The sequence below is a fragment of the Capra hircus genome, chromosome 25 (genome assembly GCF_001704415.2).
Source record: "Capra hircus breed San Clemente chromosome 25, ASM170441v1, whole genome shotgun sequence".
NCBI lineage: Eukaryota > Metazoa > Chordata > Mammalia > Artiodactyla > Bovidae > Capra > Capra hircus.
In genome coordinates, this window is record NC_030832.1 from 2964095 (window position 1) to 2990723 (window position 26629).

General features: G+C 51.6%; 1 protein-coding gene across 1 annotated transcript in view; it reads right to left on the bottom strand.

The window, feature by feature from the left end:
• Positions 5620–26629, bottom strand: part of CREBBP (CREB binding protein) — a 121234-nt gene continuing 100224 nt past the window's right edge. Inside the window, exons 20-31 of the mRNA XM_018040244.1 lie at positions 22640–22720; positions 21063–21119; positions 18636–18713; positions 18245–18312; positions 14170–14320; positions 13688–13834; positions 12962–13075; positions 12248–12413; positions 11779–11946; positions 10102–10263; positions 9662–9943; positions 5620–8881 (exon numbers count right to left, since the gene is read on the bottom strand). Coding sequence (XP_017895733.1) covers positions 6755–8881; positions 9662–9943; positions 10102–10263; positions 11779–11946; positions 12248–12413; positions 12962–13075; positions 13688–13834; positions 14170–14320; positions 18245–18312; positions 18636–18713; positions 21063–21119; positions 22640–22720 — 3601 coding nt within the window. The 3' untranslated portion in view covers positions 5620–6754. The remainder of the gene's footprint in view (positions 8882–9661; positions 9944–10101; positions 10264–11778; positions 11947–12247; positions 12414–12961; positions 13076–13687; positions 13835–14169; positions 14321–18244; positions 18313–18635; positions 18714–21062; positions 21120–22639; positions 22721–26629) is intronic.

Below are 26629 nucleotides of genomic sequence, written 5' to 3' on the forward strand. Positions count from 1 at the left end.
GGCGGGGCTTTCTCCGGGCGCGGCGCGGTGACGTCACGGCGCGCGCCCGGCTGCCAGTCCGCCGCCCGCGCCGGCGGGTGGGCGGGGCCCTCTGTGGCTCGGGCGCGGCCGGCCCGCGCGGGGACAGTCGGGCCTGGGGGCGGGACCCCCACGACCTTGTGTCACGTTGTCAAGGGCGACGGCCGTGCGCGCGGGGCCGCCCGCGCACTAGCCCGCCAACCGGGCCTCCGTATGTGCGTCCCAGAAACCCGGTGCAGATATTCGCACCCACCGCGAACACCGTGAAAAGGCAGCTCCGGGGCAGAAGCAGTTAACATCTTCGGGGTCTTTGTCCCCGGCCTCTGGTCCAGACCGCTGGAAGTCAGTCTCTTCCACCCAAGTCAGGCCAGATAGCCAAAAAGAGTGAAAAAGGAGAATTTCCGGCTTGGCTTGCTTACGCCAAAACTCTGGAGCCAAGGCCCACCAGCAAAACTGGGCTTATGCATTCCTTCCAATTCTCTTGCCCTCCTGGAGGTGAATTTGGTTGCGGATTCGGACCGTCAGCGTCACAGAGCTCCAAGCTATGTAAAACTCAAGATTCTCTGGTAACGCCTGAAGTGGGGCTCAGGCGGCCCCCTGATGACTGAGGTACACTGAAGACTGGCTGCCACAAATGAGTGGTAAATAACTGCACAGAAACGAGTTGAGATTGTGACAGGATCTGCAAAGGACAGGAGCTGGGAGAGTGTCTTCCAGTGGGGCCTGGACGTAGCTGAGGCCGCGCGGGAGGGGATGTGACAGGGAATACTCACACGAGGAAGGTGTCAAGCATGATTGCCAAGTTCCAGGCTTAAGCAGCTGAGAAGGGGAACTTTGAAGAGGTTGGCCCATCTGGATGGAAGAGCTGGAGGTTGCTCACCTGGAGACCCCAGTAGCCTCCTCACTGACACCATACCCCGCCCCCCATCACCCCGCCTCCGCCCCCGCCCCCATTCTCTGCACAGCCACAGACGGTAGACTCCTCAATCTGGGCACTCCAAGGATTTCCCTGCACATAATCAATACCAAACTCCTCCCTCAGCCTCAGTCCTGCATAACCTGACCCCTGCCTGATCCCTCCCTCACTACACTCCAGACACAGAGCTAGTCCCAGACATAGGGTTCCCAGGAAGTCACTGAACTGAGGGATCTCAGCCTCACATTTCATGTGTTGTTCACTCCACTCAGGAAACCGTCTCTGGTAAGTGCTGACACATTGGTCGATGGGGCAATAGATCTAGCCTGGGGAGCCCTCTTATTACAAAAAGAGGAAGTGGTATTTAGCAAAGGGAGGAGGGAAGCCTAGGCTTCAGTTGGGGGTGGGGGTGGGCCGGCCTCTGCCAAGACATGGGGGACCCAGGGCAAAGTTATTGGGTTCCAGACACACCTACCAGGGCCCTCTGTCCTCTCTTGGCCTGTGACCTTCAGAGATATACCCTCAGTCACAGATTTTGTGATACTGAGTCCCCTGGTAACCCAGGGACCTGTGGCTTTTTAAGTGCTCAGGGATCCAAGCCAGTCTTGAGGAGGTCATGATCAGATTTCAGGCCCTACGTGAATAAGAAAAATGGAAGAAGGAAAAGAATGAGTAGAAGCAGAAGTACTTGAGTTGAATTGATGGAGACCGGCGGAGAGTCGCTTGCGGAGAGCAGAGAGAGAAATGGAGGGAGGGGTAGGCAGAGGGAGACCCCTCGATCTCTCTCCGTCATTGTGGCCACTGTGAGGCTGCTCGTTCCTTTCGCAGAAGTCACTGCCTTCCCCTAGAGGTAAGCTGAGGGCCATGAAAGATGCCCACTGCATTTTTATTCAATACAATAGCCAAGTGAGAGCAACCCAAAGTGTCCATTGATGGATGAATGGGTAAACAAAACATGCTCTATACGTACAGTGGAATATTATTTAGACAAGAAGGAAATTTTGACATACACTCCCATCCACCAGTAAGAATCAAGATGCTAGCAAGATCCCGGATAATCTATATGCACGCACGTTAAGCTTGAGAAGGAAGCACTGTCCCTTGGGACACACGGCAATAGAGGATCGTGTGCTTCTTCAACAGTGGAACAGCCTGCGATCCTCGACCTGACAGAGACCAACTGGACCCGTCTTTGAGCCTTGCCTCACTTTTTGCTGGTCAGAAGCCAATCAATAAACGTTTCCTGAGTGGACAGACCAGTGCTTCTCAACATCAGCTGGAGGCAGCAGGCGTGCTCATTCCTGGGGGAAAGGGGCTGTGGCTCGATGCCACCCACTGCCCGCTTCCCACATGAGGACCCCTCCTCCTCGCCCAGGAAACCACAGCTCAGATCTCAAGTATCTGGAGGGCAGGGAACAGTGAGAAGCAGCCCCGCAGGAACCCGAGAGTCCCCAGTGCTCTCAAGGGTGGAGACCTCACTCTCACGGTGATCCCATTTCTGGCAGCTGAGCTCCTGTCAGCTCTGAGTGCCTCCCTGTCACAACCCCTGCGGGCTCCCTGCTCTTTTCTCTACATCTCTTGGCTTTGGGAGCGCAGCTGCAGTGTTGGCATCTGGTCCCCAGGACTCTCCTCCATGCAGTGGCAAGAGGCAGCCCTCTTCTGTGGCCTTACCCCTAGGCTTCTGTGGCCCCAACCCTGTGCCCAGGTGTGAGGGGAGCCTGAGTGGGCTCAAAGGACCCCACAGGCCCCTTGCCATCCTTTCCGGGAGTATCCTCTCTGGACAGTTTCCTGAATGACCTGTGGGACGCAGGGCCCTCAACTCACTTGCAACATTCCCTAAATATCACCACCTTCCTCGAGGACGCTTTATTGGATCCATATCATCGATCTGCTTATATATCACCACTATAAAAAGCTTACAAGCCATGGGGACCCATGATCAGACATTAAACCCTTTTCCACACCTAAGCGCTCTCTAGGCATCAGGTGGGAGGTAGGTTGGGGGTCATCTACACCGGGAACTGGAAGCTGTGGCACTACCATTGACTAACAGTCATCATTTCTTCTCTGGTGCCAAAGTAGCCACATGGTCCTTTGTGAGGACCTGTGACCACCTACCAGTCAGTGATGTTCAAGAGGCTACGCTGTACCACAGTGCCCGTTTCGCCAGGGTACCCCAGAGTGGGCTCACACCGAACCTGTGGAATGGGGGGGGGGTCATGGGACGATTCTCAAGGCTGGTGGAAAAGCTCCTTTCCAGCACAAGGCGTGAGTCTGACTGGGGCTCATGTCCACCCTGGGTGCTCATGAATTCAGGCCAGATGCTGCCTCTGTTCTCCCACCTTACAGAGGGGTGGACACACATCTAAATAGCACTTGTTACCTAGTGTTGCTACCTTTCACGAGGCTGGGAAGGCAGAAGGGCTTGCTCACGGCCAAGGGAACTCCCACCCGAGGTCTCTTCCTGACCCCCTGACACCTGCACCGCTTCCTCAGGGTGTTCTGTCAGTGCCCTTTGAATCCTTCAGTTTAGTGAAGTAATTTCAGTCACAATCTAGTCACCGGATCCAAGTCCATCCTCTATATAGAGGCGAGCACTCCCTGGTCACCACTGCACCACCAGCTCCTTGTCAAAGTTTCTCAGCCTTGTCTCCGTCAGCCTGGGTGCTACACTCACATTAGTATCTAACGACTGACCAGTTCCCATGCTCTTGACTGAGTAACAGTGTGGCTTCGTGATCCCAGGCGGACGCTGACCCCAGCCCCACCCGCTCGTGCATATACACACAGCGTCTACTTCCCAACACTGGCCTTGGGTCAAGGGCTTCCTGGCTGCCCCCTTCACTCAGTTTTGCTTTTTCAGGGTAGCTTTCTTTGGCCATGCTGCACAGCTTGCAGTTTCTTAGTTCCCTAACCAGGGATCAAACGTGTGCCCCCTGCAGTGGACATGGGGAGCCCTAACCACTGACCAGGTAATTGCCAAAAGTAGCTTATTTTCTCATGTAGTTCTAAAAGCATATTTTGGCTCAAATAAAATTTTTGGTTCCACTTAATGGCAATCAAAAGAAAGTTATATTTCTTCAGCCGGAGATATTAGAAGGCTCTTCACCTTTTGTTACCCAGACACTGCAGCCAACTCCTGTTTTTAACATGCTCAATTTTCAAAAACATAAACACATGACTAGACAAAATCAACTGAACCCCTATATCTTATGAGTGGCTGCTAAGCTAATTCTCAGGGTCATTAGCCAACTGGAACCATCTTTGAATCCAAGCAGTTTTACCAGCTTTTATTATAAACACCAACACATTTCAAGTTTCCTCTTTTTGATCACAAATATAGGGCTTTCATCTTCTTTTAAGTAGACAGCACGTGAGATACCGTGTCAGGGCTTTCCAGCTCACACAGAAACTTCCTTGCGCCAAATGCCGGGTTAGCATCCAGACCACACCCTCGGCAGCATCCTTTGGCAACAAGATTGCATGGGACTTCCAAGAGGATGAGGTTGGTACAGAGCTTGGGACTCCAGGATGACCTAAGAGACTCCCCACTGGCCAGGTTAAAGGGCTGTGCAGCTGGAGTGTGGGCCTGAAGCTGCTTCTCCAGGGCCCAGAAGGCCCATACTTCTTGTGTGAACACAGACAGCCCAGGGTGCTCTCATCGCTGCAGAAGGCAACCAGGGAGAGGGGCTGGAGCAGGGATGGCACGTGGCCTTGGGTCTGGCCTTGTTTCTCTCTGGCGATGGGTGGGGCTGGATGGTGGCGAAGATGGTAGTCTGAAATCTTACCTGACTAGATCTACGATATTAGAACAAGATTCAAAGCTCTGTGTCACAACTCATTTCTTAACAGAGTTTCCTCAAATTTACACTCTCAACTCACATTATTTTGGAAATATTTCTATGAATTCAAGGCCAAAAGGAGAGCTATTTGGGCCATGATTTCCAAGTTGAACATCACGACCCTAGACCTAGACCCCCGCGGTTGGAGGCCGAGGGAATGGGAGGCAGGACTCTACTGGCCTGTGCCCTGGGAGGGACTATGCAGACCAGGGAAGGAACTTCAGCTCTCCTGCTGGTGGTCCTCTTCTGAGATGCCATTTCTACAGCGCTCAGGACCCTGCGTGTCAGCCCCTCAGTAAGGATCCCTGGAACTGGAGCAGAGAGAGGGGAAGGACCGGGTGGTGGCCAAGTGCAAGCGTCGCTCAAAGCTGGAGGCCCCTTCTCATCACGGCGGGGCAGGCAGTCAGTGCTCTGCACTGTGCCCCCGGCGGCCCCCAGAGCAGCCCCTCAGGTGGGCAGGGGCAGGCCGGCGCTGCGTCTGCCCAGCCCAGCCCAGCCCAGGGGTCCGTGATGGTGTCCTCCCTTGCTGAGCCAGGGTGAGGGCCGCGGACTCCCTCCAGTCCCCAGGACACCCTCTGCAGGAGCTCTGGGACTGGCAGGCAGGAACTGGGGTGCGGTGGGGGTCGGGGTGGCTGGGACGGGGAGTGGACGGGAGACAAAGTGCTGCTTCAGGCCCACTGGCGCCCCCGGCTCTGGCTGGGGCTTTTCTGCTGGCAGCCAAGCAGGACCTGCGCAGCCCCGGCCGAGCCCGGCTGCCCCCCCACAGCTGGCAGGACCACAGCCCCCGCCTCTTCTCCGTGAGCAAACAGAACCATGTCTTACAAAGAACAGACTCCAAAAATATATATAAATAAATAAAAACCTTAAACATTCTTACAGGAATCTTAAAGAACAGAATACATGTTAAAAACTTCAGTAATTTATATCAATTTTAAGCGGTAGTTTATATACAATGGGGGGGAAAAAAAAACACATGCATAGTCCAAATACAATGTTGAAAACAGCATTTTCATAACAAAAGACCCCGAACACGAAGTGTTAATACCATGTACATGAATTCAAGGACCACCCTTCTTTTTGTCTGTTGCACACAGTTTATTTAACAATATGATATAAGAAATGAGTTGGTGCTTTACCATTCTATACAGTGATTGGATCTTCTTGAATTTTCTTATTTATAGTAATTATAGCGCTTGCATGATTTACACGAGAATTGCTTTTCCTCATTTCAAGTTTCACATAGAAGAAAGAAAAGAATGCTTCTTCTCTATTAACATTAGCATGGTCTAAGAGAGTGATCATCCCTATTTTTTGTCTAAAACCAGTTTTATCAGAGAAACAAAGCAACAATTTCTACATCTGCAAGACAAGAGTTTGGCTTAAGCCAGTATGTATAGATAGACGTGTGTGTGGGTGTGTACGTGTGTGCACGCAGGAGCCAATCCCTAGCGTCCAGGGTAATACTTGGAGACGCCCACAGAGTTCACTATAGAAAAAAATCTTCCCGCAACGTCTGAAAGTTACCGGGATACATTATAAGCTTGCATTATTTCAGGAATCAGTTTCTGAATATTATTTTTTTCTTCTCACTTTTAAACATAAATGTTTAAAGTCTTGAAAATACAAATAAAAAATATGAATATAATGAACTTGTTTTTCCCGTTAAAAAAAGGCATGAGTCACCAGCAATGACGACAAAAGAATCCAAACAAAACCCCCCTCCCCCCAAAACAAAAAACAAAAACGAAAAAACAAAAACAAAAAGAGAGAGAAGAGAGAGAGAGACCAGATATTTAAATCAACTGGTTTTTAACAAAAAAATATATTCTTTGTATTGTTTCTTTAAACAGCAATCTACCCTTCCATGGCTTGGAAGTAGCAGTTCCATCTAGGAATAAAAAGAGCCCAGATGCCTGGATTTCAGTACAAAAGGTCCAAGAACATGAAAGGGGGGCAAAAAAGTGATGCTCTCACAATGCTACAAACCCTCCACAAACTTTTCTAGGGTGTCTCCCGTGGTGTCGCCGACCAGGGACAGCTCACTGGACAACGCACTCCGGTTAGGGGTGTTCAGCTGCGGGAGCATTGCACTCTGTTCGGGGTTCCCCAAGTGTCCCTGATCTATGGAGCTGGCCATGGTGACTGCGAGTCCTGGGTGGGGGGAACCAGTCTGGGGCGAGACGTGGTGCGGTGAAGGCTGGGGCTGTATCCGTGGCGACGGGCTGGAATGTGGAGGCTGGGACTGGGGCCGCGGAGACTGGACAGGGGCCGGAGACCGCACCTGGCTACTAAGGGACGTGGCCATTTGCTGGCCGGGGAGGTGCGAGGCCTGAGGCTGTCCTGAGAGCATGTGCTGCTGGGGGCTCATGGGGTTTGGCTGGCCCGGGGACCCCATCTGCTGCTTCATCTGCTGCTGCTGCAGAATCCGCTGCTGCAGGGCCTGCTGGATGTTGGGGGTGCTGTCTGCGCCCAGCCCAGGCTGCCCCATCTGGCCGAGCTGCCCCATCGGAGCCGCCATCGGGCCCATGGCACTGCCCTGCATGGGGAGGTGCTGCTGCACCCGCTGCTGCGGCATGGCGGGGGGGTAGCCCGCGGGGCCCGGGGGCTGTGGGAACTGGCCATGCCCTGCCATGCCCCCAGCCATGCCAGCACCGCCCTGCTGCTGCTGCTGCTGCTGCTGCTGTTGCTGCTGCTGCTGCTGCAGGAGCTGCCTCCTCAGCATCTCTCGGTACTGCGGGTTCATACTTGCCATGCTGGGGTTGTGGCCTGCGTTCATGATGTTCAGGGCCTGGCCCTGGGGGTTCAGGCCGCCCATTGCCTGCTGCTGCGGAGGCACGCCAGGCCGTGGCCCGCTGGCTTGCATGGCGTTCAGGTTCTGCAGGCCGGGCTGCTGGTGCAGGCCGGGCTGGGCCTGGAGGCCGGGCTGTGGCTGCAGGCCGGGCTGGCTGGCCACATACTTGGCCGTGCGCTGTTTGATGAAAGCTGCCATCAGCTGAGGGTTGGACTTGAGGATGTTGAGCACCTGCTGCTGCTGCTGCGGGGAGCTGGGCGACTTCAGGGTCCGCAGCAGGTCCTGGAGGGCGCCGGGTGAGATGCTCCGGGGCGGCTGCACGCCGGACATCCGGGGCCCGGCCACGGCCGGCTGGGCCTGCATGGACATCACGGGCCGGGGCATGCCCGGCATCGGCTGCTGCTGGGGGATGGGCGCCTGCTGCCACTGCCCGGCCGGCAGGGTGGGCACGACGGGCCCGCTGACCTGGCTGGGCCGGGGCACGTTCAGGCCCACGGGGGCCATCTGGCTAACCGGGGTCACCATGCCCGTGCGCCCCGGGGGCATGCCGTTGTTGATGTTCACCCGGTACAGGTGCTGCTGCTGCTGGGCCTCCCGCTCGATCTGCCGGGCAGCCTCCACCGCCGCGGGTGGGGGCTGGGCGGGGGGCGGCGGGGCTGGCACCTGGTTGGTGGGCTTCCCGGTGGACACCGTCGTGGGTGGCTGAGTCCGGGTCACGCTGGGGAAGCCGGCTGGTGACATGCTCACAGGCGAGGGCTGGGGCTGGGCGGGGGGCTGCGGCGTCTGGGGCGTGCTGGGCTGCTGCGTGGGGGTCCCGGGCGGCGCTGAGGTAGGGGAAGGCAGGCTCTGCTGAGGCACGTTGCGGGTGTTCATGGTGGCCATCCGCCGGCGCATGAGCTGGGCCTGCTGCAGGCGGTGCTGGATCTGCTGCTGGCGGAGCTTGTGTTTGATGTTGAGGCAGAAGGGCACGGGGCACTTGTTTTCTTGGCAGTGTTTGGCGTGGTAGCAGCAGAGGGCGATGAGCTGCTTGCACACCGGGCAGCCGCCGTTGGTCTTGCGCTTGCAGCCCTTGGTGTGCTGCACCACCCGCTTCATCTTCTGGCAGGACGGCAGCGAGCAGTTGGCGTTGCGGCACTGGCAGGCGTGCACCAGCGACTGGATGCAGCGCTGGATGCTCAGGCGCCGCGACTCCTGGGGGCTCTTGGACTGCGGCTCGCCTTGGCTGCCGCCCTCGTCGTCCAGGCCCAGCCCCCACTTCACCATCTTGTGGGTGTGGCTCTTCGTGTTGTAGCAGTTGATGCAGAGGTCGTAGTCCTGTGGGCAAGGACAGGGGACGAGTCAGCACGCAGCTGCAACCAGCAGCCCCTGCACCCAGTCCCTCAATGAGAGGCTCAAAGATGCCGAACACGTCTGCTCCTCAGAGCCTCCCTCCCGGGAGCACCTGCACCCCAGAAAGCTCCGGAGGCCACTGCCCTGGCCACTCTCTCTTTTGGCGGTCCCTGTGCCCCTCCTGAGCTGCTGGCCCACACCGTGGCGGACTCCCTGAGTGTCCCTGAGGTGTCCCCAGAGCTCTGCAGGGCAGCTCAGGGGCACTGGGGCTGAGACCTCCACAAGAGGAAGGCTTCCAGCATCCTCGGCCTCCTGGCAAGGGCAGAGCTGGGGTCACCGCAAGTGTAACCAGGACCCGCTGTGCTCTCCCGTCTGGGTCCCCGCCCTGCGCCAAGAGGCCTGCTTATGTCCGAGACACTGGGCTGGTGCTAATAAAATGGAGAATAAAATAACGTGGTGTCCTGTGAGCGTCTCCTCACCCTGGAAAGGTCGGCACAAACACAGTCTCTGAGGGAAGCTCACCGACTGACCCCCACTCCAGGACATGTGGCCTGGACTAGGTCCCAGGCTGAACCCTGAGGGGACCGTGGCACGGGCACACGGCAGGAACCCCTCCACATCCAGGCCTCTCGTGTAAACCCAAAACAATCTCAAAACCAATGATGGACTGGTGCACAGATAAGCCTTCCTCATCTGGTCCTTCTCTCCCTGGAAGAAGTCGACTACGAGTCCCAGGCAGCACATGCGCAGCCTGGGAGCACTCACCTCGCACACGGTGCAGTGCCAGCGCGTCTCCACGTGGTGCTTGCACTCATTGCAGGTGTAGACGAAGCGGTCCTGACCCTGGGTGTGCAGCTCCACCAGCATGCACAGCGTGGACCACTTGGAGCGCCGCAAGGAGGAGAACTCCCAGTGCTTGTCACGGGCCAGTGTGAGGAAGGCATCCCGCCCATCCATGAGGTCACAGCTGAGCAGGGGGTCGGGGTCGACGATGGGGGGCAGCGTGTTGATGACGGGCCCAGCGTGGAGGTGGATCACAAAGAAGACCTGGGGGTGCGGGAAGAGCCACGTCAGCCCCGTGAAGGGAAGGACCGAGCCCGCCTCCCACCGTCGCTGGGGCTGAGCGCGGCTGTGAGCAGCACCTGGTGTTGCCTGGCGGGGGCTCCCCGCTTGGTGCCCAGCCACCCCTCCCTGCTGGCCCCCACCTCTTTGTGCTTCTCCATGGTGGCGTAGAGTTTCTGGGACAGGTCGTTGGACACATTGGGCATGCTGGGCTTCTTCTTGTTGGCGCGGCTGATGCTGCTTTTATTCTTGTTGGTTTTCTTGTTGTTCTTTTTCTTGGCGTTCTTGCTGTCGCCCTGGCTGCCCTGCAACAAGATGCATGGCTGTCGGCCCCACCCTGCCCCTTGCTCCATGCTCGGCAGGCACCAGGCTGCCAGCTCCTGGCTGCGGGGGCTCCAGGGAGCCGGGCTGAGGCAGGTGACCGCCAAGCGGACTGCAACCTGCCTGCTCACAGGCCACGAACGCTGCTGCCTTCAGAGTAAGTGCTGAGAGGAAGGTGACATGGGTGGATGCGGACCCAGTGGGCATGGTGGTGACCAGCGCAGCCTCCCAGCACCTCCAGACCTAAATCACCCGATCTTCCAGGCCCACGGGTTCTGCCTCCAGGGAGGCCCGGCAAAATTTTGGCAGGCCGAGGACGATGAGCACAACTCCTTGGGGCCCACCTGTGATATGAGAGCTCATCACATCCTCACCCAGGCATTCTCCATTCTGGAAGGGGCTGGGGTGGCTGTGTTCCAAAGAGGACACACCCTAAAGCACACAAGGCGACCAGAAGCAGCCGCAGACACGAATCCCTAGCCCAAGGCTCCAGATGCAGCTCCTCAGGCTGCCCTAGACCCCGGGGCCCCAGAGCCGCGCAGTCAGCAACCAGCAGCCTCTCGAGATGAGGGGGTCCCACAGCCAGTTCATGGTCGTCCCCCAAGAGTGCTCCATGTCTACCTCCCCTCAGAGAGGCCGTAACACTGACTCAGCTCTGAGGCCCAGACCTAGCAGGCGGCCTTCAAACAGAACTGTCCTCACGCGCCCTAAATTTAGGGTTGTTAGTCTTCTACGTTTCTCACTGCTCACGTCCAACTAAACCACCATCAGCTCTTATATGAGCATCTGAAACACGGCACATGTGCTCCCACCTCGGACTCTGACACCTTCCTTTCCCTGCTGGAGGCCCTTCCCCTGGATCTCCTGGGCTCCTCTCCCCAGTCTCTGCTCATGTACCACTTCCCCAGACGAGGCCCCCTGGAAGCCCCATCCACCTTCCCTTTGTCTCCTCCACCACCTCAGGGTGCACCACGAATGCGCCTGTCCTCCTGCTTCTCACTAGTTCCCACTGTAGTCCTCAGGATGGTGCCTGTACACGGTGGGTGCTTAGAGTGACCCAAGCGAGGGCACAAATGCACAAGTGCCCAGTGGAGAGCAAGGGGCGGTTTGTAACAGAGCAAGTCAAAGAGGCCTGCAAATAAGAGTCTCCTCCTCAAGTCAGTGTTAAAGTGAACGGACTGCTTCCTGACCACATCTCCCGTCTACACCTCTGCCCGTCTCTCCCGGGCTCCCTGCGGGATGCCCTCCGCTCATCATTCCATTTTTCAGACCTGGCCGTCCTGCCCAGAGAAGCCAGAGTGAGGGCCCTTGTCCACCTAGGAGGTCATGCGTCTCTGCGGAGCTGGGCAGCACGGCTGGACTGCGGCCCAGGGCCAGGCAGGCCCCGCGGTGGCTGATCACGCAGTGAGGCTGTGCAGAAACACCACCGCGGATGAGGCAGGCCCCCTCCTGAGGACCCGGGCACCGAAGCGCAGCCCCAGCACGTGGCCCGGCATTACCTCCGTGGTCTCACTGGCCGCGGTGCTCTCCTCCTTCTTTCTTTCCTCCTCCTCCTGCTCCAGCTCCTTAATGCTCTCCTCCAGCACGTTAGGCCAGAAGTCCCCCTCAAAGTAGGGCAGCTCCTTGGCGCTGGTGAGCCTGTCTTCAGTTGCTTGTTTCAAAATGTCCTAGAGAATGACCGAGTGCAGCAGTGAGACAAGGGGGCCTGGGCAACATTCTGGGGAGGAAGGGGCTCTGGGCCACAATGCGGGGGACGACCGCATGGCCTCACAGGCCGTGTCACCTCTGTTCTCAAGCTGCCATCTGTGAGTCTCCACAGACGGCAGAGAAGTTGCCTCTAAGTTTATGCTTGAAAAAATTTTTTAATTTTTGCTTTACATTTCTCCTAAAGTGGCTATTAACTCTAACCCATGTGAGCACAGAGAAAGACATGTGAAGCTGCCCTGCCCCCTCCCCAGGCACGCGCACCTTGTAGTCATGGATGATGCGCTCGGCGAAGGCCTTGTCCAGCATCTTCTTATACCACTCCTGCAGGCGCTTCGGCTTGGGGATTTTTTGATCAGGGGGGTGGCAGTGGAAGATGTAGTCATCTCCTTCACTTGGGGGACAGGCCCAGATGTGCCCTGTCACATACCTGCAGAACACACACAACTCAGATGGAAGCAGGGAGTAAAACATCCCTGCCTTCCAGGAGTAACGGCGAGGCACAGGCACCAAAGCAGGGACAGAAGTAACTACCCAGGAAAACAACACAAAGGAGATCAGCTGGGGACAGGGGTCCAACAGGGATGAACAGCAAATGGGCACAGGGGCCTTATGGGAGTCGGAGTGGGGCGTGAGAGCATTCTGAAACCGTTGCGGTGATGGCTCTATCACTTGCTGAGGTTACTAGAAATCACTGAAGTGTACAAGTGAAACAGGTGAATTGTATGATATGTAAAATATGCCTCAACAAAGCGTTAAAAACAGACTAGAATGCAAGAACACAGAAGGCAGGGAAAGCCCCAGCCCCACATGGCCCAAGACGACGTCAGGAAGGGTTGTCTCTGAATCTGAGGACACCAAAATAAAAACACAGAAAACCTTAAAAAACAAAAACTTTTGTTATTTCACAAAATAAATGCCACAGTGAAAATTAAAAACAGAGTTTTATTAGTTCTAGATAATCTGAATTCAACTCACCCCAATTTCTTCACATACTCTAAATATCCAATGAGGATCTCATGGTAAACGGCTGTTCGGAGGCATCGGGGTCGGAAGAAATGAATACTGTCCAGATAAGATATATACACACGCCTAGGGGGAGCGGGCAGGGAGAAATTAATCGGAAGTTCAAGTTATCTCCCAAAGGTGAAACCAAACACCAGCATCCAAAGAAAGCTCTAGAAATAAACTGCTCTGATAGCATCTACACTGGCCACAAACAAGACACGAGAAAATCACCACCACCAACCTCTGCTACCAATCGATAGAATGGAATCCCATCTCACCCCTGAACTAGGCAGCAACATCATCTCTCACCGTGAGGATGACAGGGTGAGACCGGGACCACTAGCAAAAGCCACTTCTGATTCCCATGCACCCAGATTCCTGACTGAACAGGAAGTAACTCCTGGCAGAGGTGAGATGTTTTCACAGGTCCATCAATGAGCACTCAGGCCCGGCAGCAGTCCCCACCCCTTCTCCATACATTTACCTGCCCCAGGTGGGACAGGGGCCACAGCAAGATCAGGGTCAGAACCCATGTACTCAACACAGAACAGTCATCAAAACCCTTCTCTTCTCACTGGCTTAGGGGAAAACCAAACTAACTTGTTTGGTTGCTGAAGTGGTTCTCCAGGATGTTGAGAGTCCTGGTCACTGACACAGCACAGGGCACACACGTATCAGAAAGGGGCTGAGGGTTACCTTGTGTTTGGCGGGGGGCAGTCAGAGCCGTATTCCTGGACATGCATCCCAAAGAAGCACACGTCCACCCCATCAATCTCCTCAAAGGCAAAGAGTGCTTTGGTTCTGTACGGGAAAGACTCCGACATCTCCCCAGAATCAACAAACCTGGAACAAAGAACCTTCTGTTTGCATGCATCACCATTTACACAGACAAGACTTGCTGTTCTGACCCGTGTGGTGCAGGCGAACTGCAGGTGGGGTCGCCCCTTTGGACCACTGGCCCGGACAGTTCAGAGCTGCACCCCCATTCTCTGTGACAGCCTCACTTGGACAGGAATTTCACCTTCCCTGAAGACTGTGGGACGCTGAGAGAAGGGTGGCTACATGCTAATTGATGAAAAGCTCTCAAATTATGCTTGCCAGACTCTAAAGCCTTGCCAGAAAGCGGGGCTCTGGTTAACCAGGCAGGGTGCCCACTGGGACAATGTCTGCACACGAACCGTGACTTCATCCCTGGCTTGACCTCCACCGTCTTGTCTGAGCTGGCCACCACACGGACAAACACCTCCCCGGCTTCGGGGTGATTCTGTCGCCGCAAAAACTTGTTGACTCGGTCTTCCAGGTGGTTTCCCAACCGTGTGGTTTGTAGTCCTGCAAAATCCAGAAGAGGCAGATGAGAGGGCTCAGGAAGGGCCGAGACTACAGAATCCACGTTTTCTTTCCAGGGTAGTTGATATTTTAAGGACTGACATTCTCCAAATACAGAAGGGATCTCATGAGATCCTATGAGGTGAGCGTTTTACGAGAGAAAGGTGAACCCTGGAGTCTCAGACACTCCACACACTGGAAACTGCTATCAAATGCCCCAAATTTCCATCTTTTTCCAAGTCTAAGGGGCAGAAGAGCCACAAAGGTGGACCCAAATCTGAAAGAAGACGGGCTCCAGGGTTAAGCAGGGGAGCAGGCATGAGGAGGCTACATAGGGTCCACCTGCCACCTGCCCCACGTGCCCAGGTCCTGGTGACACTGGGCTGTGCCCTGGCTGTGCCCATATGGCTGCTCAGGGTCTCAGCTGTGCCCTGAGGCTGGTCCCCACTCTGGAAGAACTCTTAACAGAAAAGAGAAGCCTGAGGCTGCTCTCCTTGGAAGGCAGGCTGGCACGAATGCCCCTTCCTGCCCAGCTCCGAGGGGTGTCCTGCTGCTGAATCTAAGATGACCGAGCCAGTCCAGTCCTGTGAGGGCTCCGAAGCTGGGCAGCAGGAGCCGCTGCCCCAGGATGCAGACTTTCCTGGTGGCCTCCATCCCCCATTCCTCCTGCACCCTCCCTCTCCCAGGAGTGGCCCCTGTGATAGGAGCTACACAGCACGTAACTACACACACAGTTCACGGCAGAAAAAAGCTGTGCATGTGCAGAAAGAAACTGCAGGGGGAAACTGCAAAAAGGTTGACAGTGACTGTGTATAAGATGGCTTGAATTTATATTTATAATTACATGGCTTGATTCCTTACTGAGGTTAAGAAATATCTGCAAAATTTAGACTTTCTAAGTTCAGTCTCTCTGCAATAAACACACCAATGGTGGAGTTTTTGGGTATATAAGTTGTACCTCAATGAAAGTGATTTAAAGAAAAAAAATTTAACAATGGCAATGAAATAAAAACCCCATTGAAAGTATAAACTTCTGCACCCCCACTCCCGTGACTGCCCATGGGTTCTCAGCCATCCTGAGAAACATGGAATTAGGTGCAAAGGGCTCACAACCACCTCGTCTATCTTTGTGAAGACCCTGAACAAAACCCTCTCATTCTCACCCCCAAGTGCTCCCATGCACGTGGCTGCTGAGCAGGTTTTGTTCCCTCAGGAGGTGGCTTCCAGTCTAGGAAGGGAGGGCAGCTGAGATGGCCACCCAGTCCTGCCACAGGGCCCACCCCCTTCCCTCATGAGATCGCGGCTGCAGGCACCATGACTCTCTGACAATGCACAGGAGTAAATCCCCAAACATTCCTGTGGGAGACGTGGGTCAAAGTGGAACTGCTGGGTCTGGAAACGGACATTTTAAACCGTACCCCATCATGCACGTGCCTGTCAGCGGCACATGATGGAGGCCTCATATTTCCCTTTATGTGATCAAACACTTCAGCCTGTGCTTTCTGACCTCTGGGTTGCATCTTTCTTGGGAAGGATTTCCATAACCAAACACAGTAAGAACACTCTGACGCTGACCTCCAAAGCACTTGAAGTTGTTACTTTTTGTGCTTTTAACTAGCCAAGTGGAGGAAGGTGGGGAGGTGGTTTTGGTAAGTTGTTAGCATCACGTGAGCTGACCAGCAGCTGGAAGGTATTTTCAATGCAGTCATCGCACCGCATCCATAGGGTACTGACAGCTTCCGGGAGACCCACAGACACCAAAACCGAAAGGCACTCAAGTTCCTTACATAAAATGGGGCAGGACAGACGGCCCCTGCGCCCCTGTACCAAGTCAGTGCAGATACCCAGGAGGCAACTTCTCTCTTGTGACTGACATATGCTTGCAAAGATGAAGCTAATTCATGCTCAAATCAAAAACCAAGGGGAGACGCTGCACTTCTAAGGTCCTTTTCTATAAGTCAATGTTCTATACCAATGTTTTAAAGGTCCACATACTCTCTGCCATTCTCTGGGCTCTAGGGTGGGGGTGGGGGCTGGGCCAGCTCTCAGGTTCCCCTGTCCCGCCTCACCCCTCCACCTCTCTATCTTCAGGCTGCAACTGCTCTTCTGTTGAGAACTAGCTCTCCTAGCAATTTCTGTTTTGGTCAGTGAGGCTCTGGCCCAGGAAAGTGATTCTAAGTTGCTGACTACTTTAGTGACATCACTCGGAATGAATCCTTTAAAGCATGAGTCCTCATCTGCACCCCCTGCCCAGGACATCTGGTAACGTACGGTGACATTTCTGATGGCCACTGTTCATGGGGTGGGGAGGGGAAGCAGTGGCATTTAGTGGGCAGCTGCTGCTAAATCCACCTGCAATGCAGGAGACCCGGGTTCGATTCCTGGTTCAGGAAGATCCTCTGGAGAAGGGAATGGCTACCCACTCTGTTATTCTTACCTGGAGAATCCCATGGCCACGGGACCCTGGTAGGCTATGACTCATGGGGTTGCAAAGAGTCGGAGACGACTGAGGGACTAAGCACACTGCTACTAAAATTCTACAAACGCTAGCCCCCATAACAAAGATTTTTCTGGCCCAAATGTCAGTACAGAAAGCCCGATCTAAAGAAAGCTATTACAACAGCTGGTGGTTTCATCAATGTTTCAAAAGGCTTGACAAGAGTTTCAGTGACCGGATAAGTGGACTTTGGGAATGACACAGTCTGAACTTGAGTCAACACTGATCTGGAGAGCTTCTGAGGGGCTTCCTTCTTGCCTGCCACCACTCTCTCCCACCCGCTGACCCCCGCAACATCCCATCTCTCTTCTACTCTCGTCAGCCTGGCTCTGGCCGAGGACCCCAAGCAGCGTGCTAGCTGCCAGTCCTGCTGGAGAGAAGTGAGAGCAGCCAGGAGTCTGGGGGCAGGTTGAGCTCTGAAGGCACTGCTGCAAGGGCTTTTCTTTTCTCCCTTTTAAAATTAATTAATTACTTTTTTCAGTTTCACTGGGTCTCCATTGCTGCATGCAGGCGTTCTCTAGCTGTGCCGCATGGTGGTTACTCTTGAGTTGCGGCGTGAGAGCTTCTCATTGTGGTGGCTTCTCTCGTTGCAGAGCACGGGCTCTGGGGTGTGCCGGCTTCAGCAGCTGCAGTGTGCGGGCTCAGTAACTGGATCCCAGGCTCCAGAGTGCAAGCTCAGTAGTGCCACCTGGGCTTAGGTGCCCCAAGGTGTGCGGGATTTTCCCAGACCAGGGATTGAACCCATGTTCTCTGCACTGGCAGGTTGATTCTTATCCACTGGGCCACCAGGGAAGTCCTTCAGGACTTTTCTTATTCAGGTTTGCTGCTGACTCAGCAGAAGGATGGCTGGCAACGTGAAGCTACATAAGGTGGCCCCAGCACTCGAGAGCCGAGCTAACGAAGATGACACGCCATACACTTAGGAACAGTTTACTCCTATAGCGACAGGGCGCTCCACGCAGACACTGACGTGGCACACCCACGCAGCCCTTGGGCAGCCCAGCTCCGGCCGGCCCTATGATGCTGGCTGACTCCCAAGGGCCCCAGAGGGTCACCCTTTACAACAGCGGGGCCCACGCACGTACCCAGGGCTGAGTGTGCCCATCACCAAAGGAGGTGTGTCCGTGCATTACTTCTAAGTTTCCTGAGAAGGATCTGATGACATTTTCTCAGAATTCACAAAGTTTACTATATAACTAGGTTTCTAAACTTCCATCTAAAACACAGTCTGATCATAAAGCTGACTTTCACATAAAGATTAAACTAAATGATGAGAAAAATACAAGTATTAGAAAACAAAGCCACAGAAAAAGACCCGGGACAAGCAAGCCCTGAAGCCGTGTGTTAGAGGAACCAAAGGAAGATTGGGAAGATATAGTACATGTTTCTAAAACATACAGACCAGGAACAGAAACCCTTCCACGACTTACTCTTAGCACTGAATTTGTTTTCTTTTCGAGTTCTGCCCGTTTTCTTCAAGCAGTTGTCACATACAAAGCTGCAAAAAAATAACGGGTGTGATCCGATTATATAAAATAGTATATGTTGCCAAACTAGTGAAATGCAGCATTAAAATACTTTGCTGGCAATTTACATCACATCATTATACAAAAGTGAAGAGGCAGACTGCTTTGATTCTACAATTCCTAAAGCAGGCAAACACTTAAGACTTAAATTTAGAACCAACAGCCATCCCTCTAATTGCTGGATCCTTGCTGGTGACGTCAAGAGGCACAGCAGCCGCCAGTGCCCTCCCCTCCACTCTGTGCAGAGTGCTCTCCCTTTCCTGGAGTCTCAGGAAATCACCAGGAAGTTACTCACCCTGAAGGCCAGATGATGTCGTAGTGGAGAACACAAATCTGATGCATCTTCCGGCCACACTCCTTGCAGTCAACAAAACTAGAAGACAAAGAAGTGCCCTGTCACACATGGAACCGCACAATGGAGCCTGAGTGCTGTGCTCACACCTTGTCGCCATGAGGACTTCAAGACTCCTCGGCATTCCCATGTCTCTTGGCTAACTCGGCCATATTTGAAACACGCATCAGTAGGATGTGTTCTACAGGAAAAGCTGACTTTTTCCCTTTCTTTGTACCAATGCCTCATTCCTCTCTTCCCCTCATCTCTTTTGTAACCAGAAATGAAAACTTACTTCTAAAAACTGCTATGACAAAGGCCTATCTTACAGGTCACATTTTCAAGACCAGTGCTTGCTCCAGACGACTACAAATGCCTAAACGGACTTCAACAGCAGAAAACAATGCTGTCAGTGTTACAAGCTCTTGTTCTTCGCCTCGCACAGGAAATGTCTGCTCTGAATCAGTCACCAGGGTGGGAAATGATGGTCTTTGTTCAAGGAAACACTGCAGAGGTCAGGATTCACCTCATCGCCTACCCTCCTCACCCGGACCCTATCTCCTCACCTAGGAATCTTCATTGCCAAACAAGCTTAAAGGTGAAAGCCTGTTTTTTCGGCTGTGCCCTTAGGGCCACAACGACTCACACCCTGTGGAGGCTGAAGGGGCCAGTGAGCACCACACTCCTGCAGGCTGTCTGGGGCCCCAGCTCCTCCTCCCAGCCTAGGTACTGGGCCCGGAGACCTGAGGCATGCTCTCACACCACCGCTCGCGGCCCGGCCCGGGCCCACCCTTTGCCCCTGCTGAAAACGAGCCTTCGACCACAGATCAAACCTAACCCAGCTTCTCTGTCCCTGCTCTGCTGAAGGAAAGCTGGACACCCAGAGGCAAAGTGGGCAGCACGGCAGCGGCCTCATCCACTGTCCCCGAGCGCTCTTCCCAGGCTGCCCTCCCCGCCATGTGGTCCTTTAAAACCTCTGCAGCCACACCGAAAGTCAGGCGCCAGGGAACCCAGCACCCCTGCCTCCTTGTGCCGGGGACGCCATCTGCGCTCCCTGCACCGCTGCTGGGGCCCCAGGCCCCTTCCCTGCTCTGTGTCTGCAACGATCTGCCCACCCCCACCCATGCCCCCTCCAGGTGAGTGCCACCTTCTCCAGGATGCCACTCTGCCTGGGCCAGGGCCCCTCCCTCTGGACCACCTTAGTGCCTCCTGCTCCCTGTGCTACCATCCGTCTGTCTGTCCTACTAGAAGACACATGGCTGCAGGCCAGGCCCCCTTTATTCATCTGTGTCTTCCCCACTGTCTGGTACCTACTACCTCAACATAAAGTATTCTGCAATTGGAAAGTTAATATAGAAACGAACACAACATTGGAAATCAACTATACTCCAATATAAAGTAAACATTTTTCACAAAGAGACAGGAAGCCAGCTCTTCACGCACCAGGCGCTCTGCGAACTGTTCATCGTGCCCTCCCTCACTGCTCCCTGCTCAACTCCCACCAGCATGGCGGGCAGGAGAGACTGAGGCAGCTCTGACACAGAGTGATGTCTGTGTTCTCACTGGAAGCTGAGCCTAGGTAGGGCAGGACCTGCTTCTCAGCTCTGGATGCACCATGGCCACGATTATCAAATGCCGAGCAGGGCTGCAGCCTCTGCTCACCAAGTGGCCCTGGATGGGCACTCACCATGGGGACAGAACAAAACGGGTGTCTCCACACACTGCGATGCCCTCAGGACTTGGCTTTGGGGACCTGGGAGGTGCCACAGCACAGGAGCTCTGAGGCCTCTTTAAGGGGTTATTATAAAGCAAACTTTACAAACTGAGTGTTCTCACTGATCACTGAAGACAATGACCTTTGAAAACATACCATACCAAAGATGGTGGCAAGCACAAGTGGGTTGGCCAAAAAGTTGTTTTGGATTTTTCTGTAACATCATATGGAAAAACTGAACAAACTTTTTGGCCAATCCAACACCGGGCTTCCCATTATTTATTTTTTACAATTGGTTTCCAACAGTTTCTCTAAAAATTCCCTTTAAGTGATACTAGGACCCCTTCACCAAATATTATCTTTAGTCTCTAAAGATTCACACTAAATGGCTTCTTAAAGACAATGATGACCAAGTTATTACAGAGGTTCTAACAGAACCAAAACATCCACCTACTCGTCTCACTGGTAAAATTCAGCAGCTGGACAGCATGCTACAGACACACATCTTTTGCATGAGTTAAAAAAGAACCCGCATTTGGAGTAAATCCACACAGAAAGTTCCACCCAGAGCAATATGTTTATTTCAGTGTCTTCTATAGCAACCCAATCACATGGAGGAACTTTCCCGATCTGAAAGTTAAAACCTAAAAGTCAGAAAGAAATAGCTGTATACTCACGGTTCAGGATCTAAGGTATCATTTTTCTTCTTTTCAAACTGATCCTTTGAAATTGTCCTTATTTGGGGGGGAAAGAGGAAAAATGTTAATTAACTAAATTTTATCTGTTGTGTATAAACTATAGGGTCTCTGGAATATTATCCTATAACTAGTTCTTCACATTAAAAAGTAAATGATGGTCAGCAGAACTCTCAAGCAGATGCAATGATGGCATGAACATATAAAATTTAATTCCACAGAAAGCACCACCATTTTTTTTTCTTCCTTTAAATATTTCCTCAAAATGCTCATCAACACTTATTGCAAGATTTAAGTAAGGTCAGTCAAAATATGGTGGGAAAATTATGTTCAGACTCAAACCTGCTAATTCCCAGTCAAATGTATATGGTGGATGGCTACTGAATCTGACCAAGACTGGTGTAACCAATTCTTCCAATTACAATGTTCCTTCAGCATGTACTTGGGGGATGTTTTACTTATTCTTCAAGGGCTGAGTGTTTCATTTCTATTGTCCTTTTGTTGTGATCAGTGTATATGTGAATTACTTCATTCGCAGAATTATACAATCCAATTATTAATCACACAATTGGACCGAAGAATTAGATGACAGGGGGTAGAAAGAGAAACTGAGTAAGTAGAATTTCTGACATTTTGGTTTATATATCTTATGGGTGCCTATGGTCTGTTCTGCACTTGGATAAAGTAAACTTGAGCTGCAGAGTAAATGTCACTGGAACAGTGCTAGAAACCCCTTCACTGGGAAGCCTCTTGCCTGTGGGGACAGCTGCGCCAGCAGACTTCTCTGGGTGGCAGGGCTTAGGGCAGAGTCAGGAGGAGAGAGAGAGGCACAGTGCTGGCAGTCCTGGGTGGCTATGGTGGCTGGCAGGTCTGGATGGCCCCTTGACCATCCAACTTGAGGATCTGGTTCTGCTTTTTTTCTCACTACATTCTGGACACCTTTCTACTCCATCAGAGGATAAGCATCAGGCAGGAAATGGTGAACTCAGGGAGGGAATGAATGAACTAACTCACACCTGTCTGTGCTGGAGCTGTGAGCAGGCGTCCAGCCTCCAGCGAGGAAGGAGATACATGTACTCGCTGGGGTCTCCCCCCCCGGCTTCTGTTACCTCTGCAACTTCAAGGACAGAGGCTTCAGGGGAAGATCAACTAAATGCTGGAGACAGGGTATGCACACAAGACTGACTTTTGCTACTGCCAGTTCTGTGACTAGGATTATCTGGTTTCTTAGATATAAAGGAAATTTTACAATGCCCCCAAATGGAAGTTGACAGCCACTGGGAAAAAGCAAGTGCTTTGGAAGAAGAGATATAGAGCAAGGTTACAAGAGGCCCCGGGACTCAACGGGGGCTACAGCATCAAGGTCCTGGGTCGGGGGAAGGACGTGGGCATGGCACTGCAATTCAGCCACACTGTAAAGTATGAATGTGGGTACAGTTACTATGAAAAATACACAACAGAAAAGTCACAGTGGCAGTGGTGCTTCCCTTTTAGTCGTGGACAAGAGGAAAACAACAATCCAGGGTCACCCCCAAGAGAAATGACAGGACGGTACTTACGTCTGGGGTTGTGAAGGGTCGTCACCCAGGGTAACATTCTCCCCCTGGATCTCTGTGAAACACTTCTCACAGAAGTGATACCTGTCAGCAAGAAGGCCATACTTGGGTGAACTGGTCCATCATAACACACAGCCACCCAAGCAACGAAGCCACCAATCAGAGCAGGGCAGATCACCACGACGAAGGGGGGGCGTTGTTGGTTGATTGATGGGTCAGTGAGGACAATGAAAGGAACAGGGGCAGGTGGGGGAGGGCAGGATTAGAGAACAGGGGAGGGAACAAATAGCACAGACATAAAGGTAAGACGCAAACACCAAGACAACACAGAGCAGAAAGCCAAGGCAAAGCATTGATTAGCATTCGGTCTCATTGCATACATCCCAGGCCATCATCACTAACAACGGGCTCATTCAGCTCCAAAATGCAAATATTTTCAAGGAATTGGTAATACTAGAATTGCAAGGAGCCTACGTTTAGGAGTTTGGATTTTGTTCTTACTTAGAGAAAACCAAATGTAACTCCAGGGTTTGAGATGGAAAAAATTTACCTTGAACAAAACAGTCTGACAAAAGAGTCCTTAAAAGAGCAATTTAAACTGAAATAGTTTTATTTTTCAAAATGGGAAATTTATGCTTGACAGCAATTCATAGATTTTATTTCCGATATTAAGCCAGATCTTTAAAGGTATGAAAATGCTGAGCACCCAGAACTGGTTTTAATTTTCTCCTGTTATTTTTCTCATGTTACTCACTTAGTTAATTGAGTTACAATAGAAATGAAACCAAATCCATACTCTAGACAAACACTTAACAGAAATGCAATCGGGGTCAAAGACTTTCCAGCCATTTATCAGTAAGAATATACAGAGAACAAACTATGATATATTGTATAAGCAATACAATATATGTAAATCCATGAACAATCTTAAAATTCAATTCTATGCTTTGACTTTAAACTTTTTGGTACTGGAACCAATCATTCATCGATCTGAGATACTCAATGATTGCTCTGACTTGGGAACAATCCAAGTTAAGCAAATTTAAAGTTAATCTTTAAAGCACAATCTGCATTTGAGAAATTATCCATCACCCCAGTTTCTTATAACATAGAGCCTGGGCTCAAGGTACCAAATAAGATTAGTTTAAATAAAAACTATTAAATGTTTGGAAAGGACACAAATGAGAAATCAACAAAAATGCATGTGATGCTGCAAAAAACAAGATGGGCACAGAGGAATACCGCAGAAGTAAACAAGCCGAATGAGGTGAACTGCACAAGCAAAAAGGATGAATACATGGTAGCAACGGCAGCACAATAAGATGCGGTTTTAGTGCTCAAAAGTACATCTACAAGATGCCAAGAGGATTAGTGTTAAAGACACTGTGACGAGACTGGAGCGCCACACGGAACCACACAGGCAGGAGGAGATGTAGCAGCTTGCAGCCACACACACAGCCACACATGCGCACACGCACACACACGTGTAGCTACAAATGACTGAGGTTCAGGCCACTGCCTGGCCAGTTTGTCTCCATTACCACTAAAACAGATCCCCACAAGTTCTAATCCTAACCTTAATTAAACACATTGAGTGAGCATTGTTGTCTGCCATATTTCACTGACTAAACACATACAGTGAATTAAAAGTATAAAACTTTAGCAGGCACGCATTTCAAGATTATCCAATTTTTCAGAATGTTGATGAACATGACAGATTCACTGTGTGTAGCAACTGGGAGTTTCCTGCTAGGACCAGTTTATTCAGAACTAATTCAATTAACAAAGTCTGCCAAGATTAAAAACTGACCAGGGATAAACAGACTAACACTGCTGTTTTCAAAAACTATGTATCTCGTATCTCTTTCCCTGAATGAACTATAGTAATGGTCTGGCTATTCACTACTTTGTAAATATTTTTACAGAGCCTTGAAATCATGTAATAAAAGGAATTTTCATGTGTAGCAGGGCATGATCGTAACTGGCAAGAAAGAATTAACGTATAGATACTGTAAACCAATTAAGCAGCAATCAGAACAATATGCAACAATGTTATCTCTTCAAAGCCAAACTGCGACCCTTTTAAAATGAATGAGTGTTCCAATTCATTATGAGCAAACATTCGGCCATTGTGGGCTAGCTTGAAGAGGACTATTGAACACATTTTGAAATGAAATTGCCACAATAATTACACGTGAGTCTAAATGGTTTTAAAATCCTGGACAACTCACTGCTTTTATTCAAGCAGGACATGACACCTAGCAACATCTACAGAACAGGAATCATAAACCCATAATTTCCACTGGAGGAAACTGGCCCAGAACAGAGCACGGGTGGCTGAATGGCAGCCCCCGGGTGGCTGCAGAAACCTACGCTGTCTGCGTATAACTCACTCCCATCCCTAAGGACCTCAGGGTCAGAACTGGAAGGGACAGAGTGCCTGTCCCAGGGCCAGGGTAGAGATGCTGGAGGACCAAACTTCCTCAGGTGGACGGGGAGGGGACGGGGGAAGGGCCTGGGCCTCCCTGGAGCACCCTTCTGAGATGACGACAGCCCACAGAGGAGGCACAGCCACCCATCTGGCCCAGCAGGTAGGAGCCACTTCGGGAATCAGCAGGTGGCAGATGTTAATGCCAGCCTGCCCCATCTTTATTCACCCTGGAAACACATAATGGTTCTTTCCAGCCGTAAGAGCCTAGATGACCTTCTGCCTGACATGAAGGAAGCAGTTTGATGAATATGGAACTGTAAAGGAGAAATGCCTCACAGGATCTGATGACGATGTACATCTGGGTACCTAAAGTTGGCAAGTGTCACTGCACAGTTCATCGGTAAGGGTAACTGAATGTATGGAGTAAATTTTCAAATGCAGATTGTTTTAAGTACCATATAAGTATACACAAATAACTGGGATAATAGATATCTATTCTCCTCTATCAGTAATAACTGGAAAAATCTATAGAGTGGTTTTCCCAACATGACTTACTTGAAAAATTTCAAAGTATGGCAACAAGTGAAAATGTAACCATACACTAGCTTATAAATTAGTTTCACTTGTTTAAACGGTTCGTAGAATTTCCTATTCTAAGTGCCCAACAGTTTAGAACTATAAATGCCAAAACAATTATTCAAAAGAACACCACAGCGTTCTCTTAAACAGTCAAGGCTAAGAATAAAAATGGAAGCAGTTGAAATGTCCATCACAGAACTAGACCACTGCTTTCAGACTCACAACACGGTGTCGCTTCCATTTCCGTATTCCAGGAAGCACACCTTGTGAGATTCAGCTGAGGAGTGGTATGCTCACACTCTTAAAATGTCTTTTATGTAAAAAAGAACTCCTTTATTTATGTTTCTACTCTTAAGGAAAAGACATCACTTTTGTTCAGTAAAATTAAATCCTACACAGAAATCTAACTGGACATTTCAAAACTTTCAAAAGAATCCTTCCATCAACACCGCCCTCTGAGGGGGCAGTAGTGGACGCTGATGCTACCTGTCCTATTGAACTACAACTGCTCTCCACTTAAATATGGCCAAAGTCTGTGCAACTCAGCAAAGGTGGGGGCCAAAGGACCCAGGAACAGTGAAGCCCACAAGGAAAAGGCCCCAAACTGGAGAGATGGTGGTAAGTACTCTGCTGTCTGCTTTTCCTTCTGGACTTAATTAGTGGGGGCATTTTTCAGAGTTCATTTTAACCTATTTCCTTAAGATTTCATGACTTTGCTTTGTCTGGCGCCTATCAGTTCCCAAAGTGAGTTCCTACTCATTGCCTCATTGGAGACAGCGAAGGGTGTCAAATGGGGGTGTTACTGTGCCCACACCATCAACAAGCAGGTTCTGGGCTATGCCAAAGGTCTTTGGGCTAAAACTGTAAAAGGAGGGGCCAGAACTCCCAAAACAACACTTGACACTGGGGAGAGACTCCACTACGAAGGCTATGATATCATTTCAAACTTTTAGTATTAAAATGCTTCCAGGGATAGAAGAGCA